Source organism: Gymnoscopelus braueri, assembly GCF_963280865.1.
Source record: "Gymnoscopelus braueri genome assembly, chromosome: 22".
Taxonomy (NCBI): domain Eukaryota; kingdom Metazoa; phylum Chordata; class Actinopteri; order Myctophiformes; family Myctophidae; genus Gymnoscopelus; species Gymnoscopelus braueri.
The window spans coordinates 25,159,784-25,184,356 of record NC_137624.1 but is presented as its reverse complement, the minus strand read 5'-3'; the positions used below and the strand labels follow the sequence as shown (position 1 = coordinate 25,184,356).

Genomic DNA, 24,573 nt, shown 5'->3' with positions numbered 1-24,573 from the left:
GGACCAAAGAATATTGATTGATGATAAGATTTGTTTTTAAACAAATGTTAAATAAATATGCATTATAACTATACCAGTGATGTTTCATGTAGAATTACAATCTAACTTGGACATTGTCTTCAGTGCCCGACAAATATAGGAACACGGCTCGGGACTAGTTGCCTGGGGACTGTCTATCTTTTTGTCAGGTACTCATTCTGAGCATCATTCCTGATGCAGTTTAGTTCAAAAACATTCTGGATGTTTTTGCTGTTGGAAAAGCCTAAGTGGCACTTAAAAAGATAAAAATGCTAATGTTAAACCCACATAATTGCTAGGTGTGCGCCAGGATACAGGATAAGAAATGACACAGTCGTGTTGACAGATGTATTGGCCTTGGCAAGGTTGTCACTGTTCTTAAACACAGAGCAGAGACAGCACAAACATCTAGGCTACATTATTAGCTACATTATTAATTGAAGTAATTAGGTGTTCCATTGTGTAAACTCATAAATAATCCACACCTGTCTGGTCTAATGATTCAATGTTTGGTGCAAAGTGCATGAGTCAGCATCTACAGTACAAGACATTTTTCTCATTGGTTGCCTCTTTACTTCCACAAGATGGTGCCAGATGCTGAGGGAAAGAGACAGAAAATGAGCAAGAATAATAAAATACTCCCACCCCCCCACACACACACCCTCCGTAATACTGGATGTTAAATGATATGACCATGCACAAAGTCATAGGTGTTAATTATAAGTATAACTTGTCTTATGAATCTGTACATTATAGGGCCACTGACTACAAGCAACTACATTGCTTTTAAGTAAGTAAGTAAGTTCAGCTCATCTAGAAGCACATCTATCTTTCATGCTATCTAAATTAAAATTTAAGCTTCTGATTCTATGGGATTTGAATGGTTGCAGACCTGAAAACCTTAGAAGGGTATTTGATGCTGCTGGGGATAAATATTCAGTGTACATAATCCCTTGAACAGTATATAATACACTCACCTGTCTCTTCAGTGCAAAATATGTGTAATATTTTGATGAAAGTGCAGCTGACAGTATAATTTTTATCATCATGAATTCAATCAGCTCTAGCCAGATGTAAACTGTTTTATATTCGAATCCTGTCCTCGTAAGACAAGCACTTACATTTAAGCTAAAATATTTGCCACATACATCAAAAGCTGTGACCACGAGGTAGGTTGAAGAGTCATCAAAGACTCATCCAGCAGATCAGAACTAACTGAAGTGAGAAAAGTATGTGCAAGTCATACATAGCTATAGTTATGTGTTGTAGGATATCTTGTTATTAGGGGCATATGAATAGTACTATACCAGAAGCATTATGGGCAAGTGAGGAGAGGAGGAGTACAGAGCCCCACTGGAGAGAGCATTGTAAGATGATGTAAAAAAGGAAAAATTCAAATTACATGCAGTCTGATGTGTAACATAGAGCAGAATATTGTCACTTTTGGAGACCAAGCCCGGATGATAAGGCAAGAAAAGGTGGACAAACTCTCTTCAATGCAACACCACAGACAGTGTTCGTTTCACCCACAGGAGTACACTATAGATGCAACATGACCTTTACGAAGAATACATAATGAATGGGCCAACTTGCCAACTTGAGGTTGAGAATACAGATGCTGCTAACCTTCGGCTACGCTGAATGAGGGCCAAGAAACATAAGTGGACTGTTCAAAAGCCCTGAACCTATATTGCAGTGAACCTGCACTAAAGACACTATAGAGACCACAAAGGCAGAAGAGACTGCCTCAGAAACTCCAAGACTTTGCAATTAGTTGAGCTACACATTGGGTTAGGCCTACATCATAAAAACTAAGCTGAAAAGTAACAACTGAAACTTAAATAAGTAAAAAGCTATATTAACAGCTGTAAGGAAAACTTGTCTATTTGATTATTCACAGTATATTTAAGGGGGGTGAGGGGCCCAGGGGGTCATATATTGAGATGAGTATCACACACACACACACACACACACACACACACACACACACACACACACACACACACACACACACACACACACACACACACACACACACACACACACACACACACACACACACACACACAGGTACACTACACCTTTTGGATGTGAACTGTGAATCGAGGATGAGGTTTATTTACCTCAATGTTGCCTGAAGAGTTCCACACTCATGTATTGCTGAAGACGTGACAAGGGGTGGCATTTCCAACCCGGACCTGGACCATACCACTGCTAATCTATAAGCCCCATTCGTACCAAATCAGCTAAAAGTCATTTGGAGAAGGCAAGCAAGTTTTGAATGCAACCACTGGAGGGCGCCATGTGAACATGAAAAGAAAAAGGTCTCCCCCTCAACCTTATTTGACAGATGTGATGTAGTGTATATTATTATTATAAATATATGTTGTAATAATAATAATAATAATAATAATAATAATAATAGAAATATTCATAATTACAAAATGCATTCTGAAATAAAAAGGGGAAATGAAAAAAAGAAAAGTAAGTAAAAAAGTGTGTGATGACGTCACTTTAAGGCGCCAACACAGACCAACACACAGTGAACCAAAAGCTGCACCAAGCATGGCTGCTGACATGAGATTACCAGTTATTCGGAAACAAGTTTCACTGTCAAAATCCTCTCTAGATCGAAAGGATCTGGTGGTCCCCGGTGATGTGATCACTTCGGACGCAGGTTTTATGAGGTAAGAAAGAGCGGATGGAGTTCAGATCAGAACATACAGACAGACCTAGTAGAGACAGCTGCTGTTTTGTAGTATGTGTCTAGCCTTGGATCAAGACGTATTTTACAATGGCGTAATACATTACATTTACTACTAAGTACTGTACTTAAGTAAAATTGAGGTATTTGTTACTGTACTGGAGTGTTTCAAATGTTCAATACATTTACTTCTACTCCACTACATCAGAGGCAAATATTGTACTTTTACTCCACTACAATTATTTTAAAAGTTTAGTTACTTTGTAGATTTGGATTATTATTACAAAACACACATTAACCGCTTCAGCCATTTGAAAATAGCAGATCTATAAGCTCACAATGCGTCTCGTTTGTGAGCTTGTAGATCTGCTATTTTCAAAAGATTTCTATACATTTGAAAACGTGTGAAATGGGATACTCTGCATAATGAGTACTTTCTACTTTTGGTACTTTAAGTACATTCTGATGCCAATACCTTTGTACTTCTGTTCAAGTCAATTTTGTTACTTGTACAGAGTATATTTCTACATTGCAGTATTGATACTTTAACTTAAGTAAAACATGTGAGTACTTTTTCCACCACTGTATGCTTTGTATCCAGAGGTCATGGTACTTACATGGATGATGAGAATCTGACTGCCTCTGTTGCTGGAGAGGTGCAAAGAGTAGACAAACTGATCTGTGTCAGACCTCTTAAGACAAGGTAAGTAAGTGATCTCAATAGTATTATATTAATGGAATGTAATACCTTTCTAATCAGGGCCAAAGTGGAACTGCTATAGATAGATGTTATAGATTGTGGTATTGTTGTTGTGTGGGAGTGTGGTTGTGAGTGAGTGTCTATTACTAGAGAGTAGAGACACATTAATATGTGTTAATTTAACTCTGAGAATACTACAACATGTGGTTTTACTGTTAAGACAAGAAGTTAACACATGTATTCTTAATGCCTTGCACTAAAAGTTTAGGCCTAATTCTTACAGTATAATTCTTACAGAGTATGGCTATCTTGTGAACAGATAAAGTGCTAATAAATTATGTAAGTGTGATTGTTTTGCCACATTTCACTGTCTTGTGTTGCAGATACTATGGAGAAGTTGGAGATGTGGTGGTTGGCCGAATCACTGAAGTAGGTTCATTTTTCTTTTCATTATAAATTCAAATAATTATTTCAGTGCATGGTTATACCAGGGAAGCATCCGTGTCTGTGAAGACATAGTATAGATATAGTAGTAGATATAGTATCATGTAGTGAAGACTTTGAAGGAATTTAATGAATGTGTTTGTCAGGTCACAGCGTCCTTTTTGTCCCCAATTCTGTCATTATGCCAACTGATTCACCCCCACACGCATTTCTGTGTTTTGTCACTGCTGTTGTATCCTACTGGCTCACCTGCCTGTGAGGAGCCCCCACCGGGAGAACGTACAGTAGCCCCTCCGGCCTACTCCTCCCGCCCAACACTCCCCGCTGACGGGTGCGGCCCCAGCCTGTAGGAATACGTGCATTGACAAATATCACCCTGGCGAACTCCTGACTCCTGACTCCGCGGTGGTGGGCGGGTACTTAACCACTGTGCCACCGGAGGGCCTGACCCTTGACCACTTCTAATGAGTTCATTCTTGAGTGGATGTTTGTGCTAAATGTCAACATTTCCTCAAGGCATTCACAAGGTTGGGACAGATGGACGGAAGGACAACCTAAAAACATAATGCAGGCTGTCTGCCGGCAGAGGCATAAAAATATTAGATAGTATTTAAATTCGGGTTTCGATTAAATATTATAAGTGTTATAATGAAGTGTCCTCTTGTGATATTTGTAGGTGCAGCAGAAACGTTGGAAGGTGGAGATCAACTCCCGACTGGACTCAGTTCTCCTGCTATCTTCTGTTAATCTGCCTGGAGGAGAACTGGTGAGTTATATGTACACAACTCTTACAAATTGAAATTATGATTCATTAGGAGAAGTACTCTCTGTGCTACACTGTTTCCAGCATAGCTCTGGTCCGGTGTGTTGGTTGTGTTTGTGTCCCTGTAACGGTACACAACGGTACTTCTCCTTGCTGACAATGTGTTTTAACTGCACCCTTAACCACAATAACTCTGGCGTCACTATTTTGTGGATGTCATTGCATGTATTGTGAGAGTTTTCAAATTTTATTTAAATTCTCGACAATCTTTAATCAAAAGTTTATAGTACCAATTTGGTGAACTTGTTTTAAAAGAAGGCCGATGCACACCTCAAAGGTTAGTAAAAGGTGCGTAGGACAACCATGGAGGTCCAAATGTTCAGAAAGGGATCTATGATATCAAATCAAAGAAAAAGGTCCCACACACTGTCTGGAACTTGCTAAAAGGATGCTCTTTATTAAATTGACGTTTCGGTCGTTAGACCTTCATCAGGGCCAACTTGTTTTGCAATCAATTGTCTGAATTTCTTTTTCTTTTTTAAGAGGAGAAGATCAGCAGAGGACGAACTGACCATGAGGGAGTACCTACAGGAAGGAGATCTCATAAGTGTACTCACATGTTTACAATTTATAATAGTCTTTCCTGAGTCCTTACTGTAATGAGCTATTTTGTCTTACACATCATTTTGATTTGACCTTTTTCTGGTTCTTTTAGGCAGAGGTACAGTCCGTCTTTGCAGATGGAGCCCTGTTACTTCACACCCGCAGTTTAAAATATGGAAAGGTAAGTTACCGTATAGCAAAGCATCTTGTCACCTTGCATCAATTACAAGTGAACCAATAAAATGAACACATTTCTGTTCACATATATGACAATATATATATAGAAAATATAATACATTTTTAATGGCGTAATAATTATTGTAATTCCTTGTTATTTGTTGTCTGGAACTGGGAGAAAACATTTGATCTGTCCGTCTGTCTGTCTGTCCGTCTGTCGTCTGTCTCTCTGTATATCTATCTATCTTTTATATATGTATGTAGCTATTAAGTATAGATATGGTATATAGTGCCTGTTCAAACATGACAGTCATGAAATACAAGTTGGAAATGTGTGTGTGGTTCTGTGCATGAATATGACAGAATCGTGGCAGCACCAGTACAGATGGCAGGTACAAATGACAAACTAAACAAAAGGAAGGGATGTGCATGGCTAGTGTGTACTGTTACTAAATCAGTGTTGTTTTCACTTACTTCATTCACAGGAAATGTAGGATTTACATTGAAAATAATATCACTAGATTAACAGCTCTGCGTTGCCCTGTTGACACAAGGTTGTTTTTTTTTATAACAAACTACTTTATCTAATCCTATCCTCTTTTGATGTTTGTGTCACTAGCTAGGTCAAGGAGTGTTGGTGCAGATCTCTCCTTCCCTGATCAAGAGGCAAAAAACCCATTTCCACCACCTTCCTTGTGGAGCATCCATCATTCTGGGAAACAATGGCTTTGTGTGGCTGTACCCAACCCCACCACACCAGGACGAGGAGGCTGGGGGTTTCTACACTAGCCTGGAGGTGAGAGCGAAATGTGTTTGTCAATTAAAATGACAAGCAAAACTGTTTTCTTTGGTTCTTGTAAGACATTTGACCATTTACGTTATGAACCACTTACATTAAAATGAAAATGAAAAAAATAGAGGTGATATTCACTGTTACCATGGACCCACTGCCATGTACCCTGTCTGAGGGGGGTATTAAAAGCTTGCGCTCATCAGTCAGCTGCTGTATCTTCCCTAGGGATAATATGGCAGCTCACTGAATTCCCCTGTGCATGAACTGGTCAGGCCTTTTAACAGATCCCAGCACAATCACTCATGACTCACTGAAATCTGTATTGTGAAATGCCAGAATTCTCATCTGCGATATCCTGTAAGCCTTTAATATCCTTAATGTACGTACATCGTTGGAATCAATCTACAGATCAGATCGCAAAGGTGGTTCTCCACCAAACAGACTACTGTTTGGTGGTCCGACGTCGGATGATGTCTATTTTGATTGATTGATTGAGCACTTTATTGAAAATGAATTCAAAAGGATAAATACAGGTGTCCAAAAGTTCTGGTCACCGCACAAACTATAACAAACGGTCGGCCGTCAGAGGAAATCACATGAAATAACTCTCCATACCAGGAGGTGGCAGTAGTCTGCAGTGTTCAGGGGGACCAGAAGCTGAGGCAGAAGCTTGGCCAAAACAAAAATAACGAGACAGCATTTTTGTAGTAGGCTCATTATCAGCATGTACAGGAAAGACACCTGGCTCTCCAAAGTCCACGTTTATCTTTCATTGCGATTTAAAGCGCACCATGATTGGAACCAGCGGCTGCTTTCATGTTATTTCACACCTGGTTAAAGGCAATGGATTAATCCAGAGTGATTTGATAGGTCGTAGCCACAGTGGGTTGTACCAAAACTACAACAAGATAGCGGGAGAGAGAGAGAGGCATATGAACTGATTTAGCTGCTCATAAACAATATAGCAGGAATTATGTTGAACAGTAAATAGCGGGTGGCTCTTAAAAAAGCAGATTTTTGTGTTTGTGTTTTTGTAACCCAGAGAGGGCACAAAATGAACCCGCCTGTCACGGGTCCATTTGGTTACACTACCAGAGTTAAATTAACACTGGTAAATTAACACTGGAGGGGTCCCTGTGTACATTTTATATCTGCTGTATGTGCATGCAAAAACAACTAGCCCGTCAACACTGTGTTCTATTTACACCCGAGTCCCAAGTCGAGGTGACATCTCACCGGGGTGGTCCTGCTCAGTCTACCCGGGCAGTAGGCTCAAGCTGCCGACTGGGTAGGAGGTAAAGGAGAGAGACGGAGAGCGAGAGAGAAAAAGACTCACGCCCGACTCACATCTGACAGCTTGGTGAAAAATAGAACATAGTTGCTCAATCTTTCTTTCATTTGGGGTGTTTTCAGGGAGCTCTATGGAGCCTTTACCCCCCCCCCCCCTCTCTCTCCCCCCTCTTCACCACCCCGCGGCTACCGACGGGTAGTAGCTGTCGCTAGCTGACCGAGCAAGTTTGGTCGGCTTTCAACAATTCCCTTCAACTTACGACCCGACACGACAATGTCCACCCCGCCCATTTGACAAGAGGGGGAAAAGCAGCAACGGCCTCGAGCTTTTAACTGCTCCAAGCCTCAAAATAGACGTTTTCTCTATTTAATTGAGGCGCCCTGGCGCATAGAATGCATAAACTCAAGGTGTGCGCAACACGCCTAAAGCTGCGCAATGCCAAACAAAACGCTAATTGAAAACCATCGCAAAAAGACGGCCACATACTGTAGGCAGAAACAAAGTTAGGTGTGACTGTAGCCTAACTTAGTAAAAAGCAGGACATTCCATCGTGTCTTTACACATGAAGCATCTGTTTTTGCAGTGTATGTAAAGACTTTTCTTACAATATTGAATGTGTGAAATAAGGATTTGTCGGAGACTGGAGCTGAAATATTTACCAAGTACAAAGACCTCAAGATGTTAATTTGTGTAAGCCTACTATAATTAGAATGTACCACTATTAAAATAAATCGTTTACAGTAGTTTACATGATTATTTCTATAATAATAATGGACTACTGGTTTAATCCATGGGTTTTCAACTGATTATGAACCAGGACCCACCACTCTGACTAATAATCAACCTGGGGACCACAGTTGTGTTGGGAGGGGGGATATGGGCCTGGTGTGGGGGAAAAAGCTTGAAATTAAATAATGACTGTTAAGGGCTTAATTTAATTTGTTAATTCGAGGTGAATTAAATCAAGCCCAGTCATTATTTAGCTGAGATGTGGTCCAGAGCTAAAGGAAGATTGAGAACCACTGATCTATTCCTTTCCCATGGTTGCCCTGTTGTCTTAACCTTCCATATTAAACTCATGTTCACTAACTTATGTATGAGCGAGCAGACACATGCGATTGATTATATGGGCACTTGGGCAGTGGGCACATCTCCTAATAATGATGACTCAACCAGGCAATCCGGTACAGTTTCCCTTGAGATTCTAACTCCCTTTTCTGTCGAAGTTCTTGACGTCCTACTTTCCAGTAATTGACAACATTGACGCGTCATTATACGTCACTAGGTAATTTAGTGCACCGTTTCTCAACTACTGGTCGATAAAAAAAGTAAATAGATATACAAATCTTCACTTTCCTACATTACTAAATGCATGGTCATTGGTCAGGGACCACATGCAATACCTTCACAGACCACCAGTGGTCCACAGACCACCAGTTGAAAACCCCTGGCTTAATCAGTATATGATTGAATTACTGCTTTGTCTGCATTGCAAATAATGCTCATTAGGAACACACACACACACTCTCCATTCATGTCTCCCACCTTGTCGTCTTGTTCTCTCAGCCTGTATCTCTGTCAGATCGAGAGGTGATCTCACGGTTGAGGAACTGCTTACTAGCCTTGTCTGCACACAAAGTCCAACTATATGACACCAGTGTTTTCTACTGCTATGAGTCTTCTCTTCATCACCAGGTAAGACACGGGTTGAGATGATTAGATACTTAATTATATTTAGGAGATCATGAGATTCCAGGCTTATATCAAACATTTTCAATATTCTGTTTTCTTGTCTCTGAAAGCTAAAGACAGAAAAGAGATGGTAAATACACTACAGGCAACATTGCAAGTGCTGCAAGTTTGAGCTGAACGTAACTGAAGTCCAATTATGGCATAACTTTTCTAAGTAGTGCATAGACTGTTCGTAAAGTAATGCATAGTCGCATAAAATTATGTAAGGGTAATCCAATCCAGTGAAAACCAAAGGAGTAAACGGAGAGATACAGGCATGAACTCACTCACTTGGCAACGATAGCCCAGAACCATCGTCTTCAAAAGCAGCGGTGCCATTAACTGTTCCGTTGAATTATAAAAAGATAAGGCAATGTTTTATCCCGCAGCACTGATTATGATGAATTATTATTTATGATATCATTTTTTATATTTAGGCACTGGCTAAATATCCAATGGATATAATATATCTCGCAAAGCATATTGGGAGGATGCAGTCATTTGATATATTCAATTAATTTGGTGATGAAGTCCAAGTGGTCTAATTGTAATGTAAGTAGATATTGGTGCTGCCTAAGGGCTTGTGTAAATATTTAGTTGTTACTTAGAGATACTTTAACTTATTTGTGTGGGGCAACAGCTGTCTTGACATAGAAGCCATTTACACTATAACTAGGCTAAGATACTTAGATTGCGGTAGTGCAACGGGACACCTTAAGATCAAACTAAATCCCTGGAGTTCATGTAGGCTACTACACAGAGTGTTTTCTAAAACAGTGTGCAGATATTTATTCCATCCAAAGCCTGAGCTTTAGATAATTCTCAGTGCAACAGGAGAGTTAGTATTCTGCTGTATTCATTTACAAGTATTTACATTTCAAAGGGAGTTTGAGAGTACTGTATTATGTCTTAATGTTACATTTAAAGTGTAAAACGTTTAGAGTGACAAACTGTATGTCTTATACTGTAAGAATACGTTGTACATACGTATATATTCCCAAAATGCTTCTGTGGTGATTTATAGCATTCTAATTAGCATCCTTTAATCCTGAATAATTTGTAAACATGCTCTCTTTATAGGTCAAAGACATTTTAAAACCAGAGGTGATGGAGGAGATTGTGATGATGACACAACAGAAGCTGATAGAACAGGAGGGATAGATGGGGACAGTGAAATGAAACCCCATCCTACCTGTCTTGTCAGACACAATACTATGCCTCTCCTGCATTCCAAGTCTAGGAACCAAGATAACTCAGATTGAGAACCAGCCCAACAACTGACATTGGATTTTAACATCTCTGTTTTGATACAGTATAATTGGCAGCTTGTCTCCCGAGTTTACTTTATGAAATCACATTGGTTATCATAGTTTGATTTACAGTATCAGAATGATGTGTCATTTAAAAGCCATCAAAGCAACTATTCCTTAGGTCTGTTGGTGAATATTTTCTACAAGTATACACTATATAGAATTAGTTTACAAGTGTTGATAATGTGTCATTTTGTATGGAGAACTGTTGAGTGAAATAAATAATACAAAACAATCATGTGTGTGTTGACATAATGCAACTTAACCAATGTCTGTGGTTTACTACAATTTGTTGTCTTTGCCTTGTGGAATATGTTAGTAATATAAAGTGCATGTTATTTTGCACAAATAACTCCACAATTTATCTTTGAATCAATTAATGCTAATATTGGTCATTGCATCGTGGGGTCTGGGACCCCCAGGACTCCTTGAATGGGGTTCCAGGGGATCCCCGGCTAAATAATTGATAGTCAGGAACCAAATGGGACATTATGGGTCTGTAATTCCGAGAGTGTACGAAATTGAACCAAGTGGAGGCTTACAGGTCCATTTGGTTACGTTTGTACACTCAGTTACATTAACACTGAGGATTGTACAGTGTAGATGGGGGTCACAGGGATTAAAAAAAATATCATATATATAAATGGGGGACTATGGCCTAGTCAGTGCATATCACACTGGGGGTCCTTGAAAGGTTGAGAAATATTGAGAATCACATAGACCAAGCCCTGAATGTATTCTAGTGAACTCCTAATGTGCCATAGTGTCTACACAGTATGCCAATGTGCTACACATTTTTTAATTTTAGTATTTCTGAATTAATTAAATCAGTGTCCTAAGAAAACCATAGTCTATTCGGTGTAGGGATTTCAACAGTGGTGGAAAAAGTACATTTTTAAAAAAAAAATTAAGTAAAAGTATCAATACTGCAATGTTGAAATGCGCTTTTATAAGTAATAGTCCGGAATTCAAAATTTACTTGAGTAAAAGTACAAAAGTATTAGTATCAAAATGTACTTAAAGTACCAAAGGTAGAAAGTACTCATTATACAGAATGTCCCATTTCACAAGTTTTCAAATGTATAAAAATCTTTTGAAAATAGCAGATCTACGCGACGCATTGTGAGCTTGTAGATCGGCTATTTTCAAATGGCCGAAATGTATATAGGGCTGAAATGGGTATTGTATGTTTTGTAATGATAATCAAAGTCTACAAAGTAACTAGTAACTAAAGTTTTCAAATAATTGCAGTGGAGTAAAAGTACAATATTTGCCTCTTGAGATGTAGTGGAGTAGAAGTAAAAGTATTAGAAATTGGAAAAACTCCAGTAAAGTAAAAAAAAAATACATAAAAATTGTACCTAAGTACAGTACTTGAGTACATGTACTTAGTTACTTTATACCACTGGATTTCAATAATTGGGTTTTATCAGTAGTAGGTTACAGTCAGTGCACCTTGATGACCTCTGACACTAACCAGCCTTGAGGGAGAAGGTAGCTGGTGGGCGTCTCCTCAGTACTAGCCCACGCACGCTCACGCTGGGCAAGACCTGGGATGTTGGTTGTCTAGGAAGTTGACAACCGGAAATGGTTGAATTTGGCGGAAGTACCGCCCAAGGAAATGACGTTGATGCTTTACAAATCTGTTAACATTCTCCGTGAAAGAAACGAGTGTTGTGATTGGTCAAAAATATCGTTTCCGGGGGAAACGGAAATCCTGTCCACTCAGGACTTCCTAGACACTCGCTGCTTTAGGTCGTGACCAGGCTCTTCTTTTCGCAGATAAGTGAGGCTGGGACCGAGGCTAACGCACGCTCAACTGACGTACGAACGTAGCCCCACCCACATATTTCAGTAAACCACCTTGCATAGATAGAAATATGGCGCCCTTAGCGACAACTATTCGGACAAAGTTTACTATTGCTCATATTTTCACGGGGGAACAACAATGAATAGACACGGCGCCGAGCCGAGATGCGGGGTGTTTCTTTTCTGCAGAGAAACGATCTGACAACAACACCACTGTGACCCGCTGCTGCTGCCTCGAATCTCTGCCAGCGTTGCCATGTCTGCTTAATATAAGGTCATACGTTGCGGTTTTTGGGGCTTGTTTCTAAACAAGTGTAGTTGCTCATTTGGGCTTGTTTCACATTAAATGTTGTTTAAACCAGTGGTTCTGAAACATTTTCATGGCAAGGACCCCAGATTAATATGCATTTGTCTGCGGACCCCCCCATCTGAAAATGTTTTGTGCCAGGGAGTTGGGGACCCCCCCCCCCCTATATTTGTGTAAAATATTTAAAAAATACAAAATAAATTCCAAGATTTTTGTCCCCTCATAAATACAAGCTCACAACGAGAGCTTATACCTTGTAGATTGGCTCAAATAGCCATAGCCTAGTAGTGGCTTCTTTTGGGCTTGTTTTCATAAACCAGGTTGCTTGTTTCTCTCGCAGAATCTGGCAACACTGCTCTGGATTAAAGTGCCTCTCGTTGCACGAGAGAGAGAGAAACTCTGCAAGCAAGACAGACACGGAAGTTTGGAAACTTTTTAATTGAATGCCCAGGCAAAGGGTTGGAATGGATGAGAGATAGATGGACACATTGACCAAAAGCGTTAGTCAGTTTCACAGTTAATGTTTCGGCTCTAATGTGAACATTAAAGGCACACTAGTCTAGTGTCCGACAGTAAGTTACCGCCGGCGTGTTATCAGCGCGAGCCAACTGTTGATGTGTGTGTTTCAAGCGTCTCGCGCTGTGCTAAAGAAGTTAGCCTTCGTAGCTAACTATCTTCCAACATTAGCTTTGGGTTGCTAACTTTGGTCAGACAGCAGTGTGTAGACTTTGTTTTTTTGGCCTTAACTATGCTGCCTTTTCACACTTTTGCCCTGTTAGTGTAGTATTTATGGAGCAGTCCTATTGTCTGGTAGAAGTTTGTCAATTTTCAGTTCATTGGCTAGATAAGATGGTTTCATGGTTTTTGACAGTGTCTTTTTTTTGCCATGGGAATGGGATGGGGAAGTATCTTTAATTTGCACCAAATATTATATTAGCATCAACGTTATGGCTCAATAGTTTAGTTTGTGTGCTTTTCAGGAGTTGAAAGCTTTAAAAGCAGGATTCAGTTTCTTCAGTACTGAGATTAAACGCCTGTGTTGCCTGTCAACTTGGGACGCATTGGTGTTGTTTGCATCCCTATGGCCTGCTGTGATGCACAAGACTTGTTTGACCTGTTAGCTTGTCAGATTGCTGGTCTTCATGGTGAATTGAAATGGCATTACATTCCAATATCCCAAAAGAAGATGACATGTTTTACAGAGTAATGGCATGTCTCACATTGACATGTATGCTACTCCTGTAGACTAGTGATTTGTAAACAACTTTGCTTTAAAAAAAATGTTGAATGTCTACAGAAGAAATGTACGTTTTACTGGGCCATTGCCTTAAGAGACAATTGCATTTTACACTTTTACTGTAGGAGCTAATTGGTCTCTGGACAATGTATACCTTTAGATATACCTCTGTGATCCTCTTGGGTGTAGTTTACCATTGTGCCATAGTGTTGTTCACTTATCTCTAGATAGAACATAGCAACTTCATTTTAGTGCAGTCAAATAGGCTTACATTATGCTGCTTCTTGCATTTGTGAGGCGCGTGAATGTGTTTTTTCTGTCAAAAAAGACTACAATCTGCCCTTAGGTCATCATCAGTGTATCTGAATTATTTTACCCCCTCATATTAATGTAAATCACTTTTATTTGAACTCTGAAACCCTTGGGTGCCATTAATGCATGGTAAACTGAGATATATCAAAGGAGCAAGGACCTGCAGTAGTGTTCCTCACCATCACCTGCTATCCAGGGGAGGCCAAACTGAGCTAGCAGAAGGGACTCCTGTTTTCTCTCCACTTTCTCACTACCTGACTGCTGACTTTTGGACGGTGAGTGAGTCCAGCTTGGAGAGGTCCCGGCTGCGGCCTGGCACCCTGCCCTTATGGGGCAGCAGCCGGGGAAGTTTGTCGGGGACCAGAGGAGACCCAGTCTGCCGGCCTTCATCAAGGCTGGGAAAAGAGAGTCATCGCGCCATGGGGCCCAGCACTGTAATGTTTTCGCTGTACACGGTAAGAGAATATGCCTTCTTCTACCATGGAAATCAAGCCAGTCTAAAAGTCATACTTCACACAGTTGGTCATTTTATTCACGAGGCGTGTGTCATCGCTGATGTGTTTTATCACCTTTTTGGTAATTTGATAGTCTGTAGTTCATGCAGTTGTTTTCACATACCGGCACACAAGTTCCTACAAATCTTGGATGTTTTAAAACAAATCTTTTAACATTTTGTATTACAATAAAAAGACACCACATGTTAAAGGCAGATTACATAAAGCCAATACACAAGAAATCATAGTCTTATGTCTATAAATGCTTCCTTTTGTGTCATAATTAAGCCTTTAACCATTAACCAGGGTCTTTGGCATCTCCTACAGCCTATCTGGATTGCTCTGTGGTTGAGCCAGTGCTAAGTATATAGGCCCATGGAGATTTTCTATATAAGAAAAAGGCTGTAGGCAGGACTAAGCACTTTTTTTTTAGCAATGGGTCTAAACTCTAAACCCAGACAGATTATGGTTCTAAACTTTAGAGCATAATCTGGCAGCCGGAATGTGGAAAGGTATGATATATGATATATGAAAATAAAGTATTAGTGAGGCATGGCAAGATGTCAATGGAAGGCATTGGTGACGTGCATCCTGAGCTAATCATGATTTCATGATCATCACAAATTAAATGTAGGGAAATCTGTTACTTGAGATCTATTCTAATAGTTTGATATTTTAAAGTGATTGCCATTGAATCGGATGCACGCATTGAGTTAAAAGCTGATGACATTACCAAATGAGTCCTGACTGCCGTGGCAGCCAGGGATACATTCCACTCATGGATCTTCTTGCACAATACCGAGGGGAAAAAGACCTTCACAGGTCAGAAAAACAGAATAAAAGGTTGTGGCCCCCCCATCGCTACCACCGCCGTCTCCTCTGCATTTGGTGAGGAATAGGTTATGAGAGGGATGTGACTCACGGTGCAAGTGGAGGGTAATGTCAGCACATACTTTTACATCAGTGTTATTCTTCCTGGTGAGCCTAATGCTAGTTGTACAATTGTACCAATTGTACAATGTTAGCCAGCGCCAAGCTACCTCTCACCAGGCAGGTTCAGGCCTCTGCGTGCAGCCACCTGGGAGAGAGAGTGAGGCAGTGTAGGGCAAGCAAAGACCTGTCTCCATTCTCGGCACCGTTGAGTACTGTACAGTGTGGAGGTATGCTGTCATTGGCTAACTTGAACAGCGTTTTGGAGAGATCTGTCTGAGCACATTGGAAGCAGAGTTGTTATTTGCAGGGATAATTCATATTCATGCATATTTGGTTCAGGGGAGCCACTATGTTTTTTGCCCATTTGGTTGTTTTTTGATGTCCCTTTGTTGTTAATTACAAAGCACAGCCTGAGGCCAAATCTCATTTACTACTTCTTAATTTTCATTACTACTTCTGTGCTCTGGTAGTCACTGTGATGTTATCATGTAGCTTGTTAATTTCTCATTGTTCACATGTTGGGTATTTAATTCAGAACATGCTTAAAATAGCCAGTGTCTGTCTTATGTTGGCTCTGCAAAACAAAGCAGTGAATTAATATATATATATATAAGGGACAATCCTGGTTCAGCTGGCTTGGCCCTAGCCTAGATGGTGATTCTATTATTTGATTAAAACGGCATTGTGCAATATTTTAATAAGGCCTGCAAAAAAAAAAAGAACTGTTGAAGGTTTAGCTATCAACGAATGTGGATGCACATTTTGTTTTTCTGCTTCATGCTAAGAATGTCTCAAAATCTCTTAAGTTTCTCCTTAAACTCTCACTCACAGCGAAGTGATAAAATGGCCAGCAGTCATTCATTTCCAATGGTAGCTCGGTAAACTTAGAGCTGCAACTATCGATTATCATCTTGGCAATTATTCTTTCGATTAATCAAAAAATCATGTTTTTTATACATCAATGAATTGATGTGAAAGTTATATTTGACTAAATCAAATAATCGATCAGTCTGATAACTCTTAAGCCCTATTTTATACTTCGTTGTACAACTGTGTCACACACAAATGGCTGATCTACAAGTTCACAACATATCAATTTGTTAATTTGTTGGTTAGTTAACTGTTTCACCCCTATAAATGAGCAGTGGCAAACAAAGTGGCAATCAATTTCATGTACATGAGCGACGGCTAATCAGGGCAGATGTGTTTCCTCTTCTTTTGCTGTGACACGTTCCTGAATTTGGTTAAATCTTTAAACCAGCTGTTGTAAATGTGAAATTAATCAATATTGAGCAACTACATGCCCTATTTGTTGACTTCTTTTGGTTGTATTAATTTTATTTATATAGGTGAAATACAGGCCTAGATCGTTTACAGTCAACCCGACAGTCACTGTACTTCAGCACCACCAGAGACGGACACAGAATGTCTGGTCTTCTCCTATCCACCTGTGAGCTCTTCTGTCACGGAAACAAACAATAACGCACGCACATCCAATCACTAAAGTACCACACTGGATCATGCTCCAAAGTTTTATAATATTGATTGGTTCCTTTCCACCATTGGACGTGACCTTTCGAGCCTCACCGGCTCTTCATCAGACAATGAAGACAAGAAGCACCTACAAATACATGCTGTGCTGAGTCAGCTGACCAGCAACCCAGCTTTTTGATCTAAACAACTGGCACACATGACAGAACATCAGGCTTACACCATCATAAAAGTCAAGTGAACAAGAAGAAAAACACTCTTGGAAAGAGTTAACCTATTTAGAGGCGCCTCTGCTACTCTAAATATGTTGGAATAAATGAGACACATGGACCCACAGCCACATTTTAAATCCACATTTGTTGTCCAAAGTACACACATTTGCAAAGTGTAGATTAAGAGGGACTCCAAAGAAGACTCATTTTGTATAAAGGTGCTATATAAATGCACCCTTTACCATGTAGCTATACAACCCATAGTTGAAGTTTAACATCGTTAATGAAAAGATGTGTAGTCTCATCCTGTAATGAGTCACATTTCAACTAGTTAGAACTTTGAACTGCGGGGCCGGGGAATACCGAAATCCAAATTTTACATGTTGTAGTCATTGTGTTATAATTACTGTGGTTGCCAACGTCCAGTGTTTACTGTCATAACATGTCACTGTCCTGGATTGATTTATTATATTGTAATGTAGCATTTTGTAGACAAAATAATCACAATCAGAGACAAAGTTTTCTCCTGAACTTTTTGAATTCTATGCTACAGTAAAGTGAACGTTTGTAGCACTTGTGTGTTCCTTTCAATTGGCATATACACTGTATATACTTATTGTTTTGTATAGTGTCAGTGCAATATTGGAGATCAGAACAATACACGTGGTAGTGGCTGTTTGCTTTGCTAAAAGTTGACATTGTTGAAGGGAATGAGGGAAACAGTTGGCGGTTAGTGGGCACTGCAGCTCTTCTCGATTAGTGGGTGGCCATTGGCCACTAATGTCTATGGTATGGGGAAATACTTGAGTGTGTGTCCACTCTGAGTCTCCACTGTCCAGTCTAGCCACTGCTGCAACATCCCCCCCGTTGATTCCCTGCATTCTGTATCTGCTGTAGTGTTCGTTTTCTGAGGGAACTAGGATGGTGCCCCGTTCTGTGTGCCTGTACTGTTTTTGCTGGGTCCAGGATATGGAAGTGCTGTGTAAATGTATCTAATGAATCGGTGATGCTCCTCATTTGTTTTCCTGCCGTTGCTGAAAAAAAGCTGCCAGAGGAAATGGGAAGAAACCCCACAAGATCTCAGGGGTGGAGGATGGAGGCACTTAAACCTACTAAACACTATACTCTGTTTCCACGGGCCGGATTTAAATGAGCTGTCATATAGAAGTGCGGTATGTCAGTTATGATCGCAATATGCTTTTGCGATCATTCTGTCCAAAATATAGCTCCACGGCACCTCTGCATCTGAAAACAGATGTGCAGAGGAGCACTATATTTCAGGTAGCTTCAGTTCATTTATTAGAGGCAAGCGTAGCTAATTTTTGCGTCATCGGGCGAACGGAATGTAGTGAGGAAATGCACTCAGATCTGTGGATAATATTCCTCATTATCTATCTATCCTTTAATTAATCAAATCTGTGTGTGTGTGTGTCTGTGTGTCCCGGGCATAAGTCGGGAGTCTTCCGACCAAACAGCCTCAAACTTGGCATGTGTGTCCCATATGACCCAATGTGCAGTGCAGAGTGGCAATTCAGTCGGACCAACTGTTTCTGAGAACCAAAAAAACACGAATATCTATCTAACAACTACATCAGGTAAAGGAGTATTGCACAAACAGGTTGGCAATGGCATGTTTTCCCGACTTGCATTGTTCCTGACTTGCATGGCCCCGACTTGCAAGGCCCCGAATAGACACATATTCTTTTACATTTGTGATGTCAAATGAACTGCCGATAACAATTGCCCTACAGCCTCGAGGGTATAGGTTTCAAATTAATTTTCTTTTAAAAGCAATTGTGAAAAAGGTTAACTGATTTTTGTTTTCTTTTTCTTTTTTTTAAAGAGTCTTTGGCTTTATTTTTTGTTTTCTTTATTTACACAGGAGAGTGTAGAGAGACAAGAAAATGAAAGGCAGAGATGAGGTATGACTTTGCAACGCAAGTTTCCAGCTGGAAATGAAGTGGGATTTTGGGGTGGTCAGTAACTACTGGCCTTAAGGGAAAATGTTGTCATGTTTGATTCTAGAGTAAAACATGGCACAAACATACTGATGTTCCTTTCCCCCCCCCCCAAAACTTAAACCAGTTGAGCTTGAGTATGCTTAATAAACTCCACTGTAATTGAAATGAATAATTATCAGTGGACCTTTTTTTTCTACCCCCACCTTGCAGTTACAGTCCTTAAGGCGTCTACTTTGTATTGTAGGCCAGCCCCTTTGTGGATTCCAGTAAATATATCGAATGTTTTGCATATCTAGAGTGGGGGTCAGACTGAGGATTAGTCACACGAAGGTTATCAAAGGGGTCATATTGTTCACAGACCTTTTAAACGACTACAAGAACTGTAACCATTGTAATGGTTACATTATATGAATCAACCCCTTAAAAATATATTTTTTAATTCATGTAAGGTAGCAAAGGGGAGATTTTGGGGTGTGGCCAGATTCCCTGACCCCTCCTCTATTTTAGTCTTTATATGACATCATCCCCACTTCCTGGTATATTCAGCATTCTGTGTGAGCTTCTCTTGCAGCAGCTGCATTCAGCATGTATGGAGTCAGTCAGCCCACTTCTCTCTCTCTCTCACTCTCTCTCTTTCTGTACCTCTCTCTCTCTTGGCTGGAACCCGTGGAATCTGTACAGTCTAGACACCAAATCTCCCCCTATGATCCCCATGGGTCCTGAAGATGAGGGGGGGGGGTTTAGGTGTGTATGCACACACAAACACAAGCACACACACAGAGTAGGCGCCTCCTGGTAAGGCTCATTCAGGCCAGCTGTTGGGCCCCCGGTGGCTTGTCCCTACCCCTGGCTGGCCACGTCGCAGCCATGTGGCTCCAAAGAATGAAAACACACACATTCAGACTTTTAATCTGTTGCCCTGCACCCTGGTTCTCTCTGGCTTTAGCGTGAACCAACAACAATTCATTGATTTTAAAACTTTTTGATGTTTGGTCACTTTAGTTTCAGAAACGAGACCAATGGCACATTAGCTGTAAACATTACCTCCATTTTGTACTTTTTGGCATTGCATGTCAGTGTCAAAAACACTAGGTCAATTAAATTATCCTGAATTACTGTACAATTTCTTGTAATTTGAAAGTAACAGATCTAGAGAGGCCTCTCTAGAATACAGAACAAGTGCATGAAGTGAACAATGAGGCTTAGCAGACAGAAATGTATTGGCTTTTCTAAGCGCTTTGAAAAGAGCCAAAACAAAACATAAGTCCTACAGTATACTACCTTAATATGCAATCTTACTTTCTTATGCCCTTTAATTGTCTGCTGATTTAGACTAATTGGCAGCTACTTTTTCAGTTTTATCAGTCCCAACCCCATGTTTGTGCAATTTTCCAAACGGTTTTGGCATGTTGACGATAAAAAGCTTTGGAGATGTAGACTTATGCTAGTTGAATATAGTACTATAGGTGATATTATAGTGCAATATGCAGCTGCATAATTTTGGAGCTGTTGGCATTAATAATAATGTTCAATTGGCCTTTTTTTTGCTTCACCGTTGCATACATGAGTATTGTTTAATTACATGTCGATAGCTTCCAGTATTCAAAAAGGACGCTTGCACACTGTTACAAACTCCCTTCATGTCAATAGGCTCCAGCTGTTGATAGAACAATACACAAGTAAACAGCTCAGTCAATCAGCAAGCACTTTATAATACAGACCAAATCGTATAAACATTGACAGACATTTACATACTGATAAGGTACTCAGTCAGTAGGTCTAAGCCTTACTGTGACATTCTATAAACAAAAATAATCTGCCAGATTTAAACGGATCTTACCGTCCTTATTACCAACACAAGTCATTAGCTTCACATTTGCGATACATGTTATACAATAGGTTAAATGTACATTAAAGTCTTATCACTGGAGGGATGTACACCCAACTGGCCAAATCATATTTTTTTTGCCTCCATGTCGGAGCTTAGTAGGATTTAGCAGGCTTTAATTTAACAGATTTTAATAACTGTATATTTGCACATGTGAAATGTGTCCTCTGCATTTAAGCCATCTTGAAGTTTCGGAAGCAGTGGGTGCTACGGAGGCAGCGCCCAGAGATCAGTTAGGGGTTACGTGATTTGCTCAGGGACACAATGTAGACCGGGGCGCAAACCGAAGACCTTGCGTTTCCCAGACGGCCTCTCTACCCACTCAGCCATGGCTGCCCTATAAAAGGTCTGTGGCCCGTACTTTCTGTCTTTGGCTGCTCAAGCAGTGTTGAACCGATTAATCACTGTTTATTTGCACATCATGAGGAAGCATTCGAACTTGGACTTGAAGGCAGAAAACTGAAAACTAAGTATTAAAAATTGTTTACCATGCCCTACGGTTTCCATCATGGACCATGTTGTAGATTGGAAGATAGTGTGCCAATACAAAAAATTAAACTATCGTTTTAAAAATCATGAATCACCTTTCATATCGGTAATCCCTGATAGCAGAGATGAAAAGGCTTAATTCGTTATTTTGAAAATGTAACTTTACAGGCCCTCAGTTGAAGGGAATTATATTGGATATTTGCCATGTTTGCACACAGAAAAACCATGTCTTAGATAGGAATTATGTGTGGGAGCTTTCTGCCACTCCTAAACACAGAGAACCCCCACCCCTCTATTTCTCTTTCCAGGCCCTAGCAGGCAGCACTAGCCCCAGACACAGCTGTTGTTTTCTCTGCAGACAACCTGCTACCTAGGATGCCAATTCCATCCCGTGGTAAAAATTCCATCCAGTCACGACCTTCTCATTCTGAAACTCTGTCCCCTAACGGAGCACAAAAAAAAAGTCAGATGGGGATAATTCCTGTCATGCCAATTTCTGTCTTCTTGAGATTTACGTCAGATGAGGGTGTTGCTCTTTTCGCTTTGCATCAAAAGAAATGTAAACAGCACGAGGTACAATCAGACATTAAGGCTAAAAGGATGACACAAAAAAGTCCTGGGGACTTGTTTCCATTGTGGTCCTACTTAGTAGCAGGGGTCTATTTCACGAAAGCGGAATTAAATTATCCTGGTTTGAAAGGCAAATCCAGGTTTGACAAGCCTGCGCTGTTCAGCCTGGTTTATTCAGTTCCACGAACGCCAAGCCGGGCTGAGAAGGAGAGGTTTGTCGAGCCAGGATCGTTAAACCAGGCTGAATGTCAGTTCACATATTCCTATAAAAGACCATGAAAGTCGATAGCAGAATCCTTGAACTTGACCAATCATGGAGGCCAAAACCAGAGCGGCGTTCTTCTCTGTGGCTGAACAGCAGCACTGCAGCAGCTCATGGAATCATACAAGGAAGTAAAATTTATAATAAGCAAGAAAGGAAACACGGCCGCAATAAATATAGATCCAGGGAGAAAGCGTGGCAAAGTACTGCCGACAAATTAAATGCACAAGTTGTCCAAAAATATGCAATTCATTTATATACAAATCCATAAATATATAATTCAGTTAGGCTTAAACATAAGGAGTTTAAGTGAATGTTGGAATTATAATTATAAACACATTCTAATTTCTAATTTCTAAAATCGAAGATCTACAAGTGAAAAGCTTGCCTTTTGGCGGCCGGGGTCCCCGGTCCACGGGGGTCAGCGGGGGGCCGGGCGTCAACGGGGGTCCGGGAGTACCCGGCCCCCCGTGTACTCCCGGACCCCCGTTGACCCCCAACAGAGGTCCGGGGTATATGGGGGTCTGGGGGTCCGGAGGTCCATGGGGGTCCGGGGGTCCACGGGGGCGGGGGTCCATGGGGGGCCGGGGACCCCCGGCCGCCATAAGACAAAAACATTTCGGGCTTGTAGATCTTCGATTTTCGCATAAGAATTGAATAAGTGTGGAAAAACTCATTGGTTTATGATTGGAGTCATTGGACTAACAGCTATTTCACAAAACTTGAAGAACAAGGCACTGGATTAATAAAGCTTGGCTGTTAGCCTGGTCCGGACCAGGCTAACTTCACAGCTAAATTGCCATGGTAACTAAGGCAGGATTGCTTCAATTTTCTTTCGTGAAACCGGATCATGGATAAACATATCCAGGTTTACTGGATAAGTTAATCTGCCGAGCTCAGCTTTCGTGAAACCGATTCCTGGATAATTTAAGCCAGGATAGCCGATTAAACCCGGTTTAAACCCGGTTTATCCCTAATCCAGGTTTCGTGAAATAGACCCCAGGACTTGCATAGGAGTCAATGTGTTTTGTCTATTAGAAGAATATTAACTTAATCATCATTGCACATCTTATCTTTGTATATTGTTGCTGTTGGGTGGAAACCTTGTATGTCCAAAACGGTTCCTTTTTTATTACTATTTTAAAAAACATTTTAAAATGGTGAAAATAGCCGCTCTACAAGCTCACAAAGCTCTAGCCCTTGGTTGGATGATAGCAACAACAAATACTTGGGTGATTATTTATCACATACAAGTTTTACTACCAGAAAATAGCATTACCGGTACTTATTTATTCCCAAAGACGACCAGAAAATATAATTTCATCTACACTTTTAAGTTAATAAATAGATTACGTTACTGTCAACAAGGAACTGCCCTGGTGAATTTTGGTTCCCTTGCACCCAGATAAACTCTAAAGCAATCAGGCTTGGCGGCTGAGTTTCATCCATGTTTGACATGGTGACTGAGTTGAGTTCCTTCTGCAGTGAGCTCACTCACTGATTTTTCAGCACAGGATGGCACTTTGGGTTGCACTGATATGTCTCCTGCTCTCATCTGATATGGCTGACCAGTTAGCACAAGTTTATCAGTTTGACCCTTTTATTTACATATAAAGTATTCTCTATCTACATCTTTCCTAATATGGCACCTGAGCATTCAATGCTAGCTTTACTTTTCCTAGGGCTGATACAACATCTGACCAATCAGCGCAAGCTGAAGTGCCACCACATGCTGAACTGTCACCGCGAGCGACCTCACTGCTGAAGGAAAATTCATGAGTTTATCTGGATGCAAAGGAACCAAAACACAGTGGAAAACGGTAACCTGCAAAGGTTCACAGAATGCCTACTCTGGCCGTGTTTTCAGCCAGCTCCCAGATCATGCTGTTGGGAAATCCATCCATTCACCAGGGCATTTCCTTATTGACAGTAATGTCAATTTATTTATCCAATTAAAGAGTTGATCAAATGCTATGTATTTGTTTTCATTGTGAATAAATAAGGCTATGGGTATGTTATAAACATATTATAGACCAGCATCAATCTCGGGAAAATGTATGAAGGATATTGCATA

At 40.5% G+C, this 24,573-nt stretch overlaps 2 protein-coding genes across 3 annotated transcripts in view; both read left to right on the top strand.

The window, feature by feature from the left end:
• The first annotated feature begins 2,573 nt into the window (after positions 1 to 2,573).
• exosc2 (exosome component 2) lies at positions 2,574 to 10,487 on the top strand. Of its 2 annotated transcripts, none has more exons than XM_080419045.1 (9): positions 2,574 to 2,705; positions 3,324 to 3,425; positions 3,806 to 3,851; positions 4,543 to 4,632; positions 5,173 to 5,238; positions 5,345 to 5,413; positions 6,029 to 6,205; positions 9,060 to 9,188; positions 10,305 to 10,487. In XM_080419045.1, the coding sequence occupies exons 1-9, from the start codon at positions 2,584 to 2,586 to the stop codon at positions 10,383 to 10,385; spliced, it is 882 nt and encodes a 293-aa protein (XP_080275171.1). In that variant the 5' UTR covers positions 2,574 to 2,583; the 3' UTR covers positions 10,386 to 10,487. The 2 variants fall into 2 exon arrangements, with proteins under 2 accessions (XP_080275171.1, XP_080275172.1); XM_080419046.1 differs by having other exon boundaries at positions 5,173 to 5,265.
• Positions 10,488 to 12,921: 2,434 nt separating this feature from the next.
• abl1 (c-abl oncogene 1, non-receptor tyrosine kinase) overlaps positions 12,922 to 24,573 on the top strand; it is a 41,793-nt gene continuing 30,141 nt past the window's right edge. Inside the window, exon 1 of the mRNA XM_080420110.1 lies at positions 12,922 to 14,654. Within this exon, the coding sequence (XP_080276236.1) occupies positions 14,528 to 14,654 (127 nt within the window). The 5' untranslated portion in view covers positions 12,922 to 14,527. The remainder of the gene's footprint in view (positions 14,655 to 24,573) is intronic.